Source organism: Amblyraja radiata, chromosome 4 (genome assembly GCF_010909765.2).
Source record: "Amblyraja radiata isolate CabotCenter1 chromosome 4, sAmbRad1.1.pri, whole genome shotgun sequence".
NCBI classification, from domain to species: Eukaryota; Metazoa; Chordata; class Chondrichthyes; order Rajiformes; family Rajidae; genus Amblyraja; species Amblyraja radiata.
In genome coordinates, this window is record NC_045959.1 from 8,117,253 (window position 1) to 8,136,668 (window position 19,416).

At 43.1% G+C, this 19,416-nt stretch overlaps 1 protein-coding gene across 2 annotated transcripts in view; it reads right to left on the minus strand.

Moving 5' to 3' along the window:
* Positions 1-438: 438 nt before the first annotated feature.
* The window catches only part of socs6 (suppressor of cytokine signaling 6), a 53,648-nt gene continuing 34,670 nt past the window's right edge, over positions 439-19,416 (minus strand). For both annotated transcript variants that reach the window (XM_033018927.1, XM_033018926.1), the window contains exon 2: positions 439-3,917. In XM_033018927.1, coding sequence (XP_032874818.1) covers positions 2,187-3,797 — 1,611 coding nt within the window. In that variant the 5' untranslated portion in view covers positions 3,798-3,917 and the 3' untranslated portion in view covers positions 439-2,186. The remainder of the gene's footprint in view (positions 3,918-19,416) is intronic.

Genomic DNA, 19,416 nt, shown 5'->3' on the forward strand with positions numbered 1-19,416 from the left:
AATCATAGCTTTTGTGTCACGTGAGGGTGGGGGAACAGCACCATGTTTTTTTCTGATTTCTAATCAAACTCATCAAATGAGCACTCTAGCACACTTGCCACTACACTACACTGTGGGACTGCCTGAGAGACTGATCAAATTAAAGGTTTCCTACCTTAAGGCTGAATAGGGAAGCCGCAGGGAATTTGTTTTGCCAAATTCATCATTTAAAGCTGAACGTATTGAGCATTGAAGGTTTCGTATAATTAATTCCATAAGCCAATGAAAGCAAATAAAATAATCATTTTCAACTGATTGGCTTTAACTTTGTGGTTTCAGATTTGGTGAACCCCGAATATACAAATGGTTTATCATTCGCGTGACTCACAGCATTGAGTGAAAGAACAAATGGGAACAATATGCTACATTGAGTGATGAATGACAATGCACACTAAGAACTGGCATATTACAAATCATTTTATAGGGACGATTTTGCCTGTGCACTACACAGGTTTTCTATATGGCAATACAGGTAAATGCAAAACTGAACACAACCTAAAAGTGCACAAAGTACTTGAACAATTGGAGGAAAATAAAGGAAAGAAATTATTAACAAATTTCAGTCAGTCGGTCTATTGAAATACAGATGAACTACAGGAATAATATACCAACCCATTAAAAAACACAAAAAACATCCCATTTATCTCATGGCATGATTAATCAATCTTTGCCTGACAGTAACAAGGGCACAGAGACATTGAACAATTGCAATGTCCTCAAGCATGATTTCAAAATAACAACTCATATAACTGAAAACAAAGGAATTTAAAAATTATTCTGTATTACTGCATAGAAATGAATAATGGTGCCCTGCAACTTAAAACAAAAAAAAAAAAAATGCACAAAATCGGAAGGATGCACATAAAGCTGAAGGTTTCCTTTAAAACCAGGAACAATACATCAATATTTACTGATTTCAATATGGTGTCCCACTGGATTTTCGGCTACAAATCAAAATACTGGCATGACGGCCCTTTACAAAATTGGTCCTGGAATAACAAGCACAAACTGGCACAAGAATCTTATGTGCAAAACAGGGCGTGCAAAGATAATTCTATATTGTGCTCTACGGTAAAAAGGCATTTGATGACAACCTTTCAAATCAAACACAAAATGTGAACAAATGTAAAAAAGACACAGTTTATAAAATTGTATCTTTAGAACAACAGATTTTTAAGGAAGAACAAAAAGTCCAATCAAAAGAATTGTTTTAAAATATTTTTGGACTTATGCACAGGTCTGCACAGAGAAAGTTTGTAAGAAAGAGAAACAGAGTATATTGTATGTGCAGGGAGAGTGGCACAAGGTGTGAACTTTCAGGCTGCCTGCCAGCTGCTGTTTGGCTAAATATGCCAACACAAATAAACAGCAAATTGTACACAGATCTATGAGCCCTCTATCTATTTGCTGCGTTAAACACATTGTGTTGTTGTCTCCATTAAGCATTTTTGTTTTTAAAGAAAAACAAATCATTGCTTGATTCTAAAAGCACATAAATTGCCCAGGTATTATTTGTCCTGGGACGTCAATTTGAGCACTGTTAACTCTGAATAGAAGCACTGATTTTATGGCAGAACCAGATTTTTTTAAATGAAATATATCGAGAATATGCCGTGGTATTAATTTAATTTCAATGTATAAACAATTATTGGCCAAACCTTCAACATCTTCGATATCATTACCAATTATTGGGAATTCAATGAAAAATAGTGCTTGTAAGCCAAAATGCTTAGAACTGACCATAGCATTGGTTTATCTAGCAGCTTCTGGGAGTTTATTCCACTGACTCTGCTATAGATCCAGATGGTAAGGATAGAAACCTGTAGTTAATAGTGTAAAATGGACAAAGAATGGGCATGAACAAGCCTCAGAATTTTTTCATAGGTTAAGAATCTATTGTTAGACCTCAACATGAAATATTGTGTGAATTCTTTACTTTACAAATAGGCTGAGTGCATGGAGAACAGACTGCGGAAGGGGTACTGGTGGAATTGATTAAAGAACAGAGGCCTGTGATTACAAAGTAAAGGAACACCTCCAAATAAACAAGGAAACTTTTTCGGCTAATTTTCGATAAATTATATATTTTTTAAATATTCCAATGCATTCCAGTTCCAAAAGTGCAATCTGCAAGACTTCAAAACTTTTCAGTAGTGCTTCTCCTGCAAATAATCCTTCATTTTGTTTGGCAGAGGCAATTTTTGAATTAAGTCTATTCGAGTGTATTGGCGAATAACAAAACGGCACAGATACTGTAGTGAACGGACTTGCATGAACCGAGAAACTGGGTTTGTTAGTCTTACAGGATAGGTTGCAGAGCCTGGTAGGCGAGACCTAGAATAGCAAAATGCTCCATTTTCAGAGTCTTTAATTGAATGCTCAATCAGCTCTACAATGGATGTGTGTCCTTCCACATCCGGCTGTTCATAGAAACTAAACCTGCCATTCGAGTGTTCTATTCTAGTGTGAAGAGTTTTGCCTTGTGAACGAAAACTCAGGCTTAAAAGATATCGGTCATCAGAACTGTCACGCACAAGAAAAGATCCATCAGGCACATTGGTAAGCTTCTCTTCTGCCTCCCACCGTGTTATGGGGCCCCAGTACCATCCTTGTCTTGCAAGTTTTTTCAGCTCTTCAGTGAGACTTGTGACCACCATTGGGCCATTACTTTGTACAGAGTCATAAATTCTTCCCACTCCAGGAGCAGAATTTGGATCAAAGTTTAAATGAAGGCGAACTCTTTCTGCTACATGAGCTGCTGTGCCGACAAACCCAGGAAACGTTAACTGCATTTGATTGGAACCTGGAGGTAGGAGTGGAGACAGTGGAGGAATATCAACGTGATTAGATCTTGAATTCTGCAAGATAACGCCTGTTGTACCAATCAAAAGACCATTAACAGGCGGGTCCAAGAATATATCAGATGAAACCACTAAATCGGAAACCATATGCCCATCATCTATCTGTAGTGTGCTACTGCATACGTGGGATGGCACTGAAGCAACTTCCATTGGCAATGGATTGTCAAAACAATAGCTACATGACCCTTCCATAGGATACATTCCCTCATCTAAAGGCATTGTGTACTGAATATAGTTCTGAGGCATTAATCCAATTACAACAGGAAGATGGCACGATTCATCAATATCCAGATGGGAGTTGCCATTTTGGGAGTTAATTTCTTTCATTGTGTTGTTCTGTTCGTGAAACACGTGATCTGTTTGCATGTCATGGAACTCCTTACGAACTCCACTTATCGCTTGGTTTGGGCTATTATTATGGACCAATGCTTTGACCTTGCCCTCCATCTTAATGCAAGTCTCTTCAGAACTCGTTGATCGCAAAGGCCAAGGGGTAGGGCTGTAATGGTGGCCACGAAGTGACGTGGACCTTAAGGGTCTTTGTGCTCTCAAATCATTAATGCTCGCTGGGGTTGAAGAGGAAAATCGATCATCCTCCACAAAGCTGACAGATGGTGAACTCCCTTTCGACTTCTGTTTCTGCTTTGCAGAAAGCCTCCTTTTCAGTGTGCCCATCAAACCTTCGCCTTTTGCTTTATTTTTTGGCCCTTTATCGTCCTCCTCTGTTTTGTTTAGATCGTTACCAGCCAAATCCTTCCCATAACAGCTAAACAGAGAGTCGTCCTTCCCAAAATCATTAACAAGCGATGGCTGCTGCATTACCACAAATTCATTTTCTTCTTTGCCTTTGTTCAAGTTGAAGGATTTTTTGATTGTTTTAAGGCTTATTTTCTTCATCTTGGCAAGAGCGTGCAAATCCTTTTGCACTGCAGTGGCTCCAATGATGCTCTTTGGATCAATCTAGCCAGCGTACTGGTTTTCATCTACATCATTGGTAAACGCCGTAGTTCCCATCTCCTGCAAAGGTACACAAACATTTCATAATTAATTTTGTTTTTAAATGGACATAATGAGCAGGTTTAGATCATGTTAAAATTTCAAGCTTATTGCTATTAACAAGGCACAACCTTTACCCAAATCTCTTCTGATTGATGTAGACTGGCTATAATTTACAAAACCCTGCAGCAACAACTTCAACTTTCCCTTGTGAAAAAGCATTGTGCCTAACAATTTAAATTACTGACATGGTTGTGTCTGCTTTGACTTTGCTTTGGACAATTGTTAAAATTAATATAGAGTTTTGATATAAGTGCTCCCAAAAATCTATTATGATCCATTATGAATCACTCAATGTAACATGCAAGAGCAAAACTCAACAAACACAGCTGCAAAACATCGGGTGGGAGAATTTTTCTTAACTGAAATAAGGGTAGAACTGTTCAGGCCCGAGTCCTCAGTTGCTCAAACAACAGAAATGCCACAAGACAAATCAGCCGAGAGGAAGAGAATGAATGGGTTGCTAGCATGAGAAACCTCAACTTGCCTGCAGCAATAAAAGATGTCTGTTCTGAAATAAATGCAATGTGTTCAGTGCAGTCAAAAAGTAACATTTGCAAACACAAAACAAATGCTGTTTGTGGATTAAAAGTAGTAATTATGTCAACTGTGACTGAAATTAAGTTAACTGTCTGGAACCCTTACCAAACTTGTCTCAACAATGATTTGCAAATGGTTCTGCAAGTAATAAAGCCAACAAACTATTGAACCTTTGCAGCTAACAAGTTGTATATTTACAGAAATTCTAAAAAAAATCCTTTGGGTTTCATCAACCAGCCACATACTGCTTAGAGTGAATCTGACATTTATTTGCCTGCCTCCTTCTTCCCACCTCCCCGTTATTTGTTTTGGCGAAATGAATGGGCAGCAGAGCTGTGACTGGAACTGCTACGTGTTGGGAGACAGGCTGCCATGGATGCGCTCACAAAGATGCATTTTTGTTGCATTCATGAACCGTGCAAGGATTCCGTTGAAGGTCGGACACATGAACAGTGGAGCAGCTCGATAAATGGCAAGGTGTAATTAGGGCATGTTACGTCCAAATTAAGTTTCCAATTACTGCAAAATGTTAATTGACGTAGACTATAGTCATTTTTGTGGTGGCTGAAACACAATACTTTCCCTGCAGATGCAACAAAAAGTACTTAGCGTACAGAAAAAAATCTAATAGCAGCAGAGAATGCACAACCTTGCTAATACAGAAATCAGATCTCTTTATCCTGGCACAGTAAGAGCAGGATAAGTGGATCTGGCTCTGGTATATTGATGATTCCAAATCAACATCAATGCACAGCATTAAAGAAGTGCCTTGGCCAGCTCTTGCAAGGTTACCAAGCAAATGCTGGAAAATAGGATTAATAAAGATGAGTGCTCACTCATCCATGGACATGGTGGGCCGAATGATTACCATGAGGATATATGTGGATCAACTCTTGTCAAACAAAAGGTTGCCAAAGTTACCTAGATTAGAAACACATAGCTCATTCAATTTGCATCTGAGTTCATTGTGAGAACACTATAAAGTGCAATATAGGGGGGTTGCACGTAAGGTCACTGGGTCATAGGGCTTGACGCACGGAGCCGCTAAATCCATCTGGAGGACATCCGTCACTTCCAGTATATGTTATTAATGCTAAAAACGCGTACTTTCCTACCTGTTAAAAACCGCCAAAATGTTGAATTTTTGCGCTGAAAAAAACTGTGGGAGTCGGGGTAAGTGTGAGAGACATGTACCCAACTTTAGAATTCCAAAAGTGAAGCGAAATGAAGGTAAAGAGAAGCGAGAACTGAAAGGACAACAGCAGCTAAAGTGCTTGGTAAACATTTGCCGTGCAGATATTGGAATTGAAAATATTGGGAATTATCGCGTTTACTCACTGCATTTCATCAACAGTAAGGCATTATTTGTATCTTTTCTTGATTCCTTTGGTATCTAAAAAATCTCAGAAGTGATAAATCTGTCTGTAAATTTTTTTTTCAGATGCGTTTTAATTTTGTATGTAAAAACCCACGGGAACTATGGGCGATTTAAAAAAATTACAGCCAGATTTATCACTTCTGAAACTTTTTAGATGCCAAAGGAATCAAGAAAAAACACAAATAATGCCTTAGTTGATGAAATGCAGTGAGCAAACGGCCAGTGTTCGCCAAGCACTCTGTCTGTTGTTGTCCCTTCAGCTCTCGCTTCTATCTGCCGTCATTTCTCCTCACTTTTGGAATTCTGAAGTAGGCTAAATGTCAAACACGCTTATCCCGATTTCCATAATATAACGGGCCCGCTACGCTGGAAACAATGGTAAGTGCCTACCTGCAGTTCATCGCGTGTAATCCATTTGGAGTTGCGTAGCAACAGTACGGATCATGGGTCGTGACCCGACTGCCGTGAAACCTCCCTATATTAAGGGTATTATTGAGGAGTAACCTGTCCCACTTAGGAAACCTGAACGGAAACCTCTGGAGACTTTGCGCCCCACCCAAGGTTTCCGTGCGGTTCCCGGAGGTTTTTGTCAGTCTCCCTACCTGCTTCCACTACCTGCAACCTCCGGGAACCGCACGGAAACCTTGGGTGGGGCGCAAAGTCTCCAGAGGTTTCCGTTCAGGTTTCCTAAGTGGGACAGAGGCATAACTGGACAGATTTGACTTGCACACTGAGATAGGGTTGTGGCACTGCTTCCACACTTCAAAAAAAAAAATCCTGAAATAGGATTCAAAATTACCTGGTATTTTCCAGCTCAGTAAACCTTCAACTGCGCATGTGTGACTGCTGCCCCCAATTGCGCACGCGCGATTACCAGGGCCCACTGCACATGCGTGGGGAGATGGCATCCCTTCCGTGTCACCGGCGCCATTTTTAATTGTGACGCGGCTGATGTCACAATTGGTCATAAATATCCAGGTACAGGTGCACAACCTTTTATCCGAAAGCCTTGGGACCAGACACTTTTCGTAATTCAGAATTTGTCGGCCTTCGGAATGGAAATTTTTTAGCGTAGATTTTAATGGCTGGCTCAGTGGTAGAGTGCTCGGCTCATATCCGCAAGGTCGCGAGTTTGCGCCTCGATCCTGGCAGTTACTTGGTCGCGAGTTTGAGTCTTCAATGTAGTTTTTTCTTGCAGAATAAATATTTGTATGAAATGCAGTGTAGGAGATGTGTACTGACTGTGTGGGCAGAACTTTGGAAGTGATTGCCCACCAGTCTAAAAAGCCGCTGTGTCTCCCTGTCCCTGGGATAGCAGGGGGCGATCAAACAGCACAATACCACCCTTCCCCTCCAACTCCAGAGGAATCCGCTCCCCGATGGGCCGCTACGGCGACAAGTGGCAGTTCGCCCACAGCCCGAGCTGCGCCCCCTCATCCGCCACCCCAAGAACAAGACGTACCTTGCACACCATCAGCTTCTGCCCCTACGTGTTCCTCTGGAGTTGGAGTGGGGCTGGAGTTGCTGCTGGCTGTGGGTCTCTGGGATCTCCGTGCTTGCAGTGGGCCTGGGGGTTGGTGTCCCGTTGATCCTGACGTCTCCGGCCACCCCCCTGGACTGGAGCTGAGACTGGGAACTGTACCGCCCTTGCCCCCTCCCTCTGCAACTGCAAACAACCCCACTCTCCTGCAAGGGCGGCACAGTTCCCTGAGGATGGCTGGTGGCCGGAGACGTCAGGACCAACAGGAACCCGCTCCCCGATGGGCCCCTATGACGCCCCGAGCTGTGCCCCGTCATCCGCAACCCAGGTTCCTCTGTAGTTGGAGCGGGGCTGGGCTGGGCTGCTGTTGGCTGTGGGTCTCTGGGATCTCCGTGCTTGCAGTGGGCCTGGGGGTCGGTGTCCCGATGAGGGGGCGCAGCTCGGGGAACGGCTTCTGGTGGTCCTGACGTCTCCGGCCAGTTTGCAGTTTTCCTCTGGAGTTGGAACGGGGCTGGGCTGCTGCTGGCTGTGGGTCTCTGGGATCTCCGTGCTTGCAGTGGGCCTGGGGGTCGGTGTCCCGTTGGTCCTGACGTCTCCGGTGACTGGCACTGACCTGCTGGTATCGCCGACGTGAAGACAGTGCAAAGCCCCCGCGCCGGTGCAATGAGCGGGGAGCTGGAGAGGGGAGGGAAGGGGTCACACACATGGCCGGGAAGCAGAGGGATGTAGGTGAGGTGAAACTTAAGGGAGCGACAATCTGCTGCTGCCTGCCCGCTGAGTTAAAAAGTTCCCACGCAAGACTCACGATACACTGTGTATCGTGAGTCTACCGTGGGAACTTTTTAACTCAGCGGGCAGGCAGCAGCATATTGTCAATTATTAACCCTCCCGCGCCATATACCCTCACCTTCTCTTTTATGAATGGGGATTTAGTTCCCCTTTCTTCGAGGACCGACCGGAGGTTCCGCTCTCGGTGAACGTTTTCAAGGACCTTTCTTCAAGGACCGAAAAAATGTCCGCTATTCTGAGGTTTTCGTTATTTGGATCTTCGGATAAAAGGTTGTGCACCTGTACATACTTTTCTTCCGCAAATCATCCGGCGGGCCTGATTGGACCTTTTGGCATCTCCCCGTGCATGCGCAGTTGGGGGGGCCAGTCGCACATGGGCAGTTGGGGAAGGCTGGGAAATTTCCCGAAATTATTTCATTTCCATAAAATTACCCGAAGACAACCAGGATTTCCCGAATTTCGGGTAATTTCCTTCAAAGAGGAAACGCTGGGTTGTGGTTGGGGTGGTTCGTGAACCTGAAAGTTAATGGGAGGAAGCTGTGACTAGGGTATAGAGACTAGAACTGATCAGGCTAGGATTGTGCAAAATTGAAAGTGTGATGAATTTTATTTTGAAAAGACACAGCAAGCCTAAACAACTAACAGAGTAACACCTCAAGTCGATCATTCATCAAAACTCTGTTGACTAGAGAAATAATTTCACCCTTTTACAATGCACTAATTGTGAATTTCATTTCACACTACAGCACAATTGATTTCACCACATAAAATTGTAAAAGTGGTGAAAAATATATGATAAAATGGGATCTGTGCAGTTCCTGACTAGCTGAGGCACCATTAAATTCACCAGTGAACAGTTTGCTACACACCAAATGAGAGAACCAACTTGGCTCTTTAAAAGCACGATCCTCTTGTCTACCGGACACCAGTAAAACACACTACAGTTGCAATGGACAAGGAAGAGCAAACAGGAAGGGAGAGAGAATGAGGTGGAGGCTACAAGGGTGATCCTGTCCACCATGGGTAAGGAAACCCATCAAGAATGTAATAGATGGAAATTACAGTCATCCAGCAGTAAGAATAGCTGCACCTTAAAGCCACGATGGAAGACATTTCAAAATTTTGCACCAGGTTCTTAGACAAAGACAAGCGTTCCTTTCATTCAAAAAGATCTCTCACACACATACACAATTGTTTTTGTACCTATGACAACAATCCCCACCCTCAGCCCACCAACAACATTTCAGTCCTACAACCAGACGCAGAGGCCAAGCCTCTCAAGGGACGACAACAAAGTGAGTGGTGTACATACTTTGGGTGTTTCACGAATTGCAAAATCTGATAATGCGAAATAAGGTAATTAGGCCCCGATATCGGCAACATGATCATTTATCCATATTGTGTAATTGTCTTTCCATGATCACAATATTCATGCTATATATCTGACTAAAAACATCCACAGTACATACAGATCGGTCATGTTGGTAGCCATGACTGATCTGTATGTATGTCTGTGTAAAATGGCCCTTGTCCTCCTCGATCACAGCTTTTCAGTTGTCAATAGAAAAACAATAGGGAACGAGATGCTAATTTACTAGTATGAAAATGACCATAACTTTTTTAATACTGAAGATATGAAAATGAATTAGGTAAATATTAAATGCTTTTTTAATTCTTTTTCTGATGGGATAAATTACAGGCTTGATTTTTAAAATCTCAAAATTTAGTAACATTCCTCGATAATGCAACAAAGAAAAGTTCAATAATTTAAAATTCCAATATAGTGCAAAAACAAAGCCCAAAACCCCTTGTGCAGCCCAGGCAGTTCATAGATTGGAGTTCTTAGTGTTTAATAGCCTGATGTGTACGGAGCTGCAGATGCTGGTTTATACCAAGGATAGACATAAAAAGCTGGAGTAACTCAATGGGTCAGACAGCATCGCTGGAGAAAAGGAATAGGTGACATTTCAGGTCGAGACCCTTCTTCAGCCTGATGGTTGTTCACCTATTGCGGAGTTTCAACTTCAAGAGCACTGTCACCTCCCACTGCAACATCTAATACACCTGTGAACCACAGGCAGTCATTCTAGATCTGCCTCTGGGAAGCAGTCAGTAGCCAGATCATGGGAAAAGGCTTCTTGTGAGTCATACCCTTCATTTATTTCTCCTCAAAGTGACAGGGCATGACTTTCCAGCATTTAATCCGCACACACTGGAGATTATGTGACTGAGCATTAAGGGCCTGTCCCACTTTCACGACCTAATTCACAACCTTTTTTACTTGTGGACATTTTTCATCAGGCTAGAAAAACGGCCTGACCTACTTGATGACACGAGTACCTACGACTAGCATCACGGCCTGCTACGACCTACCTACGACCTTGTGACGACCATGCTACGAGTACGAGTCAAGGGCAAACTCAACTGAGGTTGTGAATTAGGTCGTCAAAGTGGGACCCAAAGCGCTGTTCGTTTAAATTCCCACGCGCTAAACTGACAGCGCAGTTTAAACCTGTAGCGGGACAGGCAGATCAAAGTTTACAAAAATAATCATCCAGATCTTAGAAACATAGAAAATAGGTGCAGGAGGAGGCAATTCGACCCCTCGAGCCATCAACGCCATTCATTGTGATCATGGCTGATAGTCCCCAATCAATAACCCGTGCCTGCCTTCTCCCCATATCCCTTGATTCCACAAGCCCCTAGAGCTCTATCTAACTCTCTCTTAAATCCATCCAGTGATTTGGCCTCCACTGCCCTCTGTGGCAGGGAATTCCACAAATTCACAACTCTCTGGGTGAAAAAGTTTTTTCTCACCTCAGTCTTAAATGGCCTCCCCTTTATTCTAAGACTGTGGCCCCTGGTTCTGGACTCGCCCAACATTGGGAACATTTTTCCTGCATCTAGCTTGTCCAGTCCTTTAAGTTTCTATAAGATGCCCCCTCACCCTTCTAAACTCCAGTGAATACAAGCCTAGTCTTTTCAATCTTTCCTCATATGACAGTCCCGCCATCCCAGGGATCAATCTCGCGAACCTACGCTGCACTGCCTCAATCACAAGGATATCCTTCCTCAAATTAGGAGACCAAAACTGTACACAATACTCCAGATGTGGTCTTACCAGAGCCCTATACAACTACAGAAGAATCTCTACTCCTATGCTGAAATCCTCTTGTTATAAAGGCCAACATTGCATTAGCTTTCTTCACTGCCTGCTGTACCTGCACGCCAACTTTCAGTGACCAGTGTACAATGACATCCAGGTCTCGCTGTACCTCCCCCTTACCTAACTCCATTGAGATAATAATCTGCCCCCTTGTTTTTGCCACCAAAGTGGATAACCTCACATTTATCTATATTATACTGCATCTGCCACACATCTGCAGTATAATATTTAAAATACTAATAGATTTAATCGGCTATAACTTTTAGAGTTACAGTATGACTTTTTATACCCTTGCATTTTTTAAGCAGCAAGATGAAACTTTAAAAATCGGTATTTTATAAAGCGAATCCGTACATCCATATTCTTATCGCATTTCCGTACAAAATACAGAAAATCCGTACTACTTAGCAGCTCTGAAGAACAGAGCACAGCCCCCGCTCACAGAACACAGACCCCGCTCGCACTTTGCTCACTACGCTCCTTCAGCTTTATTCTCGCGGCCGGTGATTGATAGCTGGTGCCGGTCGTCCTGGTGAATAACAGACCAATAACTTTTCTAAATTTTCCCCGATCGGAACAAGTTATTTGACTTGCAGCAGAGGATTGGATCGGATTACATTTAATTTATTGTCATTGCACTTTTCAGTGCAACGAAATGGTTTAGCCTGCAGTCATAACATAGAATAAATAACAAACACTCAACACAGTTTAAAGTCCCAAAGTCATTGTCTCTTCCCTCCTTGCTCTCCCTCTGCGCTGAGGCAATCCAAGCCTCCGATGTTGTGACCCCGCCGGGTGATGGTAAGTAAGTCCCACGGCTGAATCCGTGCTCCGCAAACGGGCCGGTTCAAACTCCGCGGCCCGGGGCGGTCGATGCTGTCGAAGCTGTCGCCCTCCAGTCCAGCGGACGCAGCTGTAGTTGCGGGAGCTCCGGAAAACAGGTCACCAACCTGTGACCTGCGAGCTCCCGATTATGTCGTCCACTGGCCCGCGGCCGAGCCTTCGAGGCTCCAAAGTCGGGTCGGAAGTTGGGTCGCACCGCAACCACAGCCCCGAAGTTGGCCAGCCTCGCGTTGGTAAATCCTGGTTCTGCCTCCGCCGCCTCGAGGTCGATCGCAGTTGGAGGCCGCCAGCTCCGCGATAGGCCTCAGCGCAGACGGACACGGAGACGGGGGATACGGCAGGAAAGGTCGCATCCCCCCCCCCCCCCGAAGGAAGAGTCAAAAAACATACCACACTCATCCCCCACACATACACAACTAAATAAACCGAAATAAACTGCAACAACGGGACAAAAGAAAACAAAAAACAGAAAAGACAAACGGACTGCAGGTGAGCCGCAGCTGCAAGACAGCGCCACCGAATGGTAAGGTGGCGAAAAATCGTAGCGCCATGGGGGATCGTTTTTGCGCAAATATAATTACAACACAGACCGGAAGTGGTCAAGGTGAGAGTTTTAGTAATACTATAGTAATAGTAATAGTATAGAAGATAGATAGATAATTGTACACCTTCAATAGCTTCTGGGACTTCTACAAGAGGCACTCCCTCAAACACCCCAAACGTTTATTCGTTCCACCAGTGGAATACAATAACAGTGGTGTATCATCCACAAAAAGCACAGCATTTGTTCACTTATGTCACACCAAAAGCAACTCCCACACCAGTGAATATTAATACCAGAACGAACAGCAGCAGGAGCAAGAGAACCTTATGACCAGGAGGCTCCTGTGCAAGTCACATGCCATCCTAGTTTGGAAATAGTCGTTCCTTCATTGTTGTCAAGTCTAAATTCTCGAACTTCCTGCCCATCAGCACTGTGGAAGCACTGCCACCAGGTAGACTTAAGTGATTAAAGGTGGCAGCTCATTACCACCTTCTCAAAGGCAATTAAGAATGGACAGCAAATACTTGTCCATGCCTGCAATGCCCAGATCCCATAAATAAGCAATTTTTTAAAATAATCATTGGTGCACAGGGAATTGGTGTATAAGGTTTGTTACTGGATACTCACAGGTGATTGACAGGGAAAACCTTGAAGAAATCTCAGTTGCACTCATGGGGACGGATACCCACCTCCCAGCCCCAAATAAGGACAATGATGAGAAATGTCATCAAGGGCTTCAATATCAATCACGTGATAGGAAAAACATCTTAAAATGAATAGACAATAGACAATAGGTGCAGGAGTAGGCCATTCGGCCCATCAAGGCAGCACCGCTATTCATCGTGATCATGACTGATCATCCCCAATCAGTACCCCGTTCCTGCCTCCTCCCCATATGCCCTGACTCAACTATTTTTGAGAGCCCTATCTAGCTCTCTCTTGCAAACATCCAGAGAACCTGCCTCCACCGCCCTCTTGAGGCAGAGAATTCCACAGACTCACCACTCTCTGTAAGAAAAAGTGTTTCCTCGTCTCAGTTCTAAATGGCTTACTCCTTATTCTTAAACAGTGGCCCCTGGTTCTGAACCCTGAAAAGAAATGAACCCTGTTTTATCTCTTGACAATGCCCACCTGACATGAAACAGTGCCCCTACTCTCTTCAATGCCTCATGACTCGCCCCCAAATCTGAATTCCCTATCATAAACTGCCTCCTCCAACATCCCCACCACCGACAGTCACATTGCAGACTCCTCGCCCCCCCCCCCCAAGCATTGGAATCCCACCTGCCGCCTCGCAACATTTCACATCCCTGACGGAGTCAGTCTCCTTGTTCCTGCCCAGTGTCTTGCTCAGATAGAAACCTTTTGCCTGTAAGGTACCCAGGCAAATATCGGTGGAATCCGCATCTCCAAAAGGGGGGCATGCATTCTGAAGCGCAGGCAAGGTTACGTTGGGTGTGTTGTAATGAGGGATCCTTTTTTTTAAACTAGCAAGTGACCTCGTTTTGTCTCCCCACCGAAGCCATCTGCCCTCAGCTTCTACAGCTTCTTATGTTTTTATTTCCATCATAACCGTGTTCTTGAGAGTATTATGATGTATTAATAAGTCCAATAAAGCAAACATGTCACTCAAGCAGAGGGACTTAGAGCTGATATCATTGCCCTTATTTTAACATGTATTTTACAGGGATGGCCTAAAACCAGCAGTCTATTACATCTCCTCAACCATTTCTCATAATGCAATACCCAAATCCTAAAGGGTCTGTCCCACTTTCACGACTTAATTCAAAACCTCTGCCGAGTTTAAAGGTCCTAAAATAAATCAAGATCATGGTAATCTACGAACTCCTACGACTATGTTCACGAACTCCTACGAGTATGTCTACGAATTCCCACGACTATTTCGATGCCCTCCTTACGAGTAAAAAGTTGCGATTTCTTTGATCCCGACCATTTTGTTTACTCGTGGACATTTTTTAATCGGGCTGGAAATAACGTCCCGACTTACCTGATGCCACAAGTACCTTCGCCTGACATAACGAGCCGCTACCAATATATCTACAAACTCCTACAACCTCCTACGGACTCGTTACGAACATTCTGTGAGTTTGAATCAAGGGGAAAACTCAGGAGAATTTGTGAATAACTCGTGAAAGTGGGACAGGCCCCAACCAGCAAATAAATGTAATGTGTCAAACATGGGTAAAAATTTAGGCACCAGAAGGGAGAGGCAGATGGCAGACAGCGATCATTGCGGGTGAAGAAGAAGAGGGGTAGGGTAAAGGGGACATCCACTGCCCTTAACCAGATCCAAGAAAACCACAAAGAAACCAAGTTGGGTCTTTCTTTCCTTTCCTTGAGAAATTCAATACATCCTGTCAGGTAATCAAAGAAAAAGATACTACGAAAGCATATAAAGCATGCACAAAGTAACTTAGCCCATCGCACCTATGCTGGCATTTATTTGGTTTTCCAATTTACCCGATTTAATATATGCTATCTGCCTCAGCTGGTAGCATGATCCATTTTTAGTACTCTCAGGGGATTTTGTTATGCGATTATCTGGTGGTCATTTTACATTGATCTAACTTTATTCTTTCCCAGAATAGTGAACATTTTTTCTAGTCAGCGCCATCAAATATACATTTCATCATTTTAAAGACTTTACTGGGTCACAGCTCTGACATCTCAGTAAGATAAATGAATCCAAAACTAATTAAGCTTTCATGATGGATATAATCTCAAATATCTGATGTCATCCATTGCAATCACATTTTTTGTACTTTTTGAAACCTTTACTTTATAGAAAACTCAGCAATAAAAGTTACACGTGTGATCAAACCAGATTGCAATACAATTTAGCATAACTTTCCTTCCAACTTTTTAATTCAACATAACTTGTTAACTCCCGATTCCAAATATTTATTGTACTTCAGCCTGATGCAAAAGCCTTGGATCATTGCGCTGAAAATGCAATGTGCATAAGTAAACAGTGAAGAAGGTGAATGTTCAGTGGTTACATGGATTGTGTGGTTGTGGGGCGATTGCAAGATCATCTTTTCATGCATGTCCATTTTTTAAAAAGAACCCCATTTTCAGGATCAACATACACATTTTTAATAAAAGGCATGCAAAAATATTGGTTGGTTGGACTGTTTCACGCCAACTGATGAGATAGAAATTTGTTATTTCATGTGTGCCAAGAGAATCTTCAGAACTAGGTCAGATCTCATGACTAAAAAACGTCATGAAGAAAATTCATTCAGCCAGAGATGTAATAATAGTTGAATTAGTGGTGGTAAAGACACCTTCTAACAAGTGTTATGTGTGAGATGATATATTGTTATATGAGCAATAATGTTTTTGTATACGAATGAATAGAAACAGTTCTAATTAATGCTTATTCAGTGGTTCTTCTCTGTCACCACCATGTTTTACTGAACAAGGACTTCTTCCAACCCATCTTCTCAAGATCAGGTCAGAACTTAAATTAAAAAAAAACATTTTTTATTCCTATTTTCTGCATACACTTTGCATTTACATGTGGGTTTAAAGAAAACAAACGGAGACACAATAAACTAAATGCTGGAATTTTGAGCAAAACACAAAATGCTGGAGGAACACAGCAGATCAGATGCATCTGTGGAGAGAATGGACAGGGAAAAGGTTGAGTCATGTTGGGAGCATTCTTCAGACAAATTCCAACTGATGGAAGGTCTTGACTGATTAGTCTGAAAAAAAAAAGATCCCAATCCGAAACGACATCTGTCCATAAACACACAAATTTTAACTCACAAAATTTTTAAAATTATAATATAATGTACATTCTAGAATAATTAAGAGCTAAGTTGATCCACAAAGAAGAATTTTTAACATAAAATTATATGTTTAAAAATATATATTCTTGGACTACGTTGTCCATTTTATTACGAAGCGGAACGCTCAACTTTTAAATTATTGAAATGAACCATAACTGCCGAAGCATTTTGGACTACAGTTCGCATTCTCTGGAGTCATAAGGCTGTCAGTTCAAGCGACATTCAAAGATTTGAGCACCAAATTTAGACTGCCACACCAAGGTTATTCCTAGAGGTGACTTTATCTTCATCTTTCTGACAACTCGTTAAAGAAACCTCTCCACTGCATGCAAAAAATACTGTCATTAACTTGAACAGCGATTGAGTCAATATCAATCTTCACAGGCAAAGTTACAAAAGACTCTCAAATTAATGGGAAGGAAAGTTCGAGAAGGGATAAGAGAGTAAGGTCAGGACCAATTGCGAGCGGTGCGAGAGGGGAGGTAAATACGGAGGTCAAAGTGTTGTATATGAATGTGCTAAGTATAAGAAATAAAGTGGACGAGCTTGAGGCTCAGTTAGAAATTGGCAAGTATGATGTTGTGGGAATTACAGAGACATGGCTGCAAGAGGGCCAGGGCTGGGAACTGAATATTCAAGGGTATACCTCCTATCGAAAAGACAGACATGTGGGCAGAGGGGGTGGGGTAGCTCTGTTGGTGAGGAATGAAATTCAGACCCTTGCAAGGGGTGACATTGAAACAGGAGATGTCGAGTCAGTATGGATAGAACTAAGGAATTGTAAAGGTAAAAAGACTCGAATGGAACTTATCTACAGGACCCCAAACAGTAACCTAGATATAGGGTACAAGTTGAATCAGGAGTTAAAATTGTAATGTAGTAAAAGTAATGCTACGTTGTTATGGAAGATTTAAATATGCAGGCAGACTGTGAAAATCAACTTGGTACTGGACCTCAAGAAAGGGAGTTTGTGGAGTGCCTCCGTGATGGATTCTTAGAGCAGCTTGTATTGGAGCCTACCAGGGAGAAAGCAATTCTGGATTTAGTGTTTAGTCTGCTTACATACGACTGTACTGCTAGACTCAACAACAACTTCATCAACAAGTTCGCTGATGACACAACAGTGGTGGGTCTCATCAGTGACAATGATGAGTCGGCATACAGGATGGAGGTGGAGCTGCTCACAGGATGGTGCAAATCCCACAACCTCATTCTCAGCGTGGGAAAAAATAAGGAGATGGTGGTTGACTTCAGGAGGGCGGGAAAACAACACCATACACCTCTGCACATCGATGGAGCTGATGTGGAAAGGGTCAGCAGCGTGAAGTTCCTAGGACTCCACCCGTCAGATGACCTGACGTCCACGACCAACACCACAGCACTGGTCAAGAGAGCCCAGCAGCGACTACACCCTCTCCGAAGACTACGGAAAGCAGGTCTCCCCACTACACACCTACGAACCTTTAATAGGGGGACAATCGAGAGCACATTAACCTACGGCATCACTTCCTGGTTCGGGAGCTGCAAGGCGTACGAACGGCACCAACTAGACAGGATTGTGAAGACCGCCAGCAGGATTATTGGTGCTCCACTCCCTTTCCTGCTGGACATGTACAGGAAGAGATGTATCAGCAGAGCCATCTCCATCATCAAAGCCCCCTACCACCCATCGCATCACATATTCTCCATCCTGCCATCTGGGAAGAGGTACAGGAGCATTAGCTGCAAAACCAGCAGGATGCTCCTCAGCTTCTTCCCGCAGGCTATAAGACTGATAAACGGACTTTGCCCCCTGCCAAAGTATCGCGCACCAACCACCAACCTGGACACACTGCAGCAGAGCCACTGTCGTGCCGCTGCTGATCGGAACGCCTGTTGATGTTTAGTAGAGAGTAGAGTGTTTAATTTGTTCATGATATATGTATTTTTATTCTATTTATTTTTTACTGCACACTGAATGGACACTGGTTGAGCAACGTTTTTTTGTTTCCTCTGGGTATGCGAGTACTCAGGAAAATGACAATAAAGATATACTATACTATACTATATACTATACTATGTAATGAACTGGATTTGATAAAGGAACTTGAGGTTAAGGAGCCATTAGGAGGTAGTGACCATAATATGGTCATGTTTAATCTACAATTGGATAGGGAAAAGGGTAAATCAGAGGTGTCAGTGTTACAGTTGAATAAAGGGGCCAAGGAAAGAGCGTTCACGTCGCGGCCCTGTTTCAACCAATCTTTCCTCCACCACGCACAAGAAGCACAAGAAGTGCAAGACAGACACCATTGTGCAGATGCCGAGACGTGTGTTCAGCTCTGGCTGAACAACTTCTAATCTTGTGTGTGGACTCGATAAGAAGAAGAAGTTGAATAAAGTGGACTATGGAGCAATGAGGGAGGAGCTGGCCAAAGTTGACCGGAAAGATACACGAGCAGGGATGACAGTGGAACAACAATAGCAGGTATTTCTGGGAATAATACAGAAGGTGCAGGATCAGTTCATTCCAAAGAGGAAGATAGATTCCAAGGGGAGTAAGGGGGGGGACCGTGGCTGACAAGGGACATCAGGGACAGTATAAAAATAAAAGAGAAGTACAATGTAGCAAAGATGAGAGGGAAGCAAGAGGATTGGGTAATGTATAAAGTGCAACAGAAGATAACTAAAAAGGCAATACGGGGAGAAAAGATGAGGTACGAAGGTAAGCTAGCCAAGAATATAAAGGAGGATAGTAAAAGCTTCTTTAGGTATGTGAAGAGGAAAAAATTAGTTAAGACCAAAATTGGACCCTTGAAGACTGAAAAAGGTGAATTTATTATGGGGAACAAGGAAATGGCAGATGAGTTGAACAGGTATTTTGGATCCGTCTTCACGAAGGAGGGCACAAACAATCTTCCTG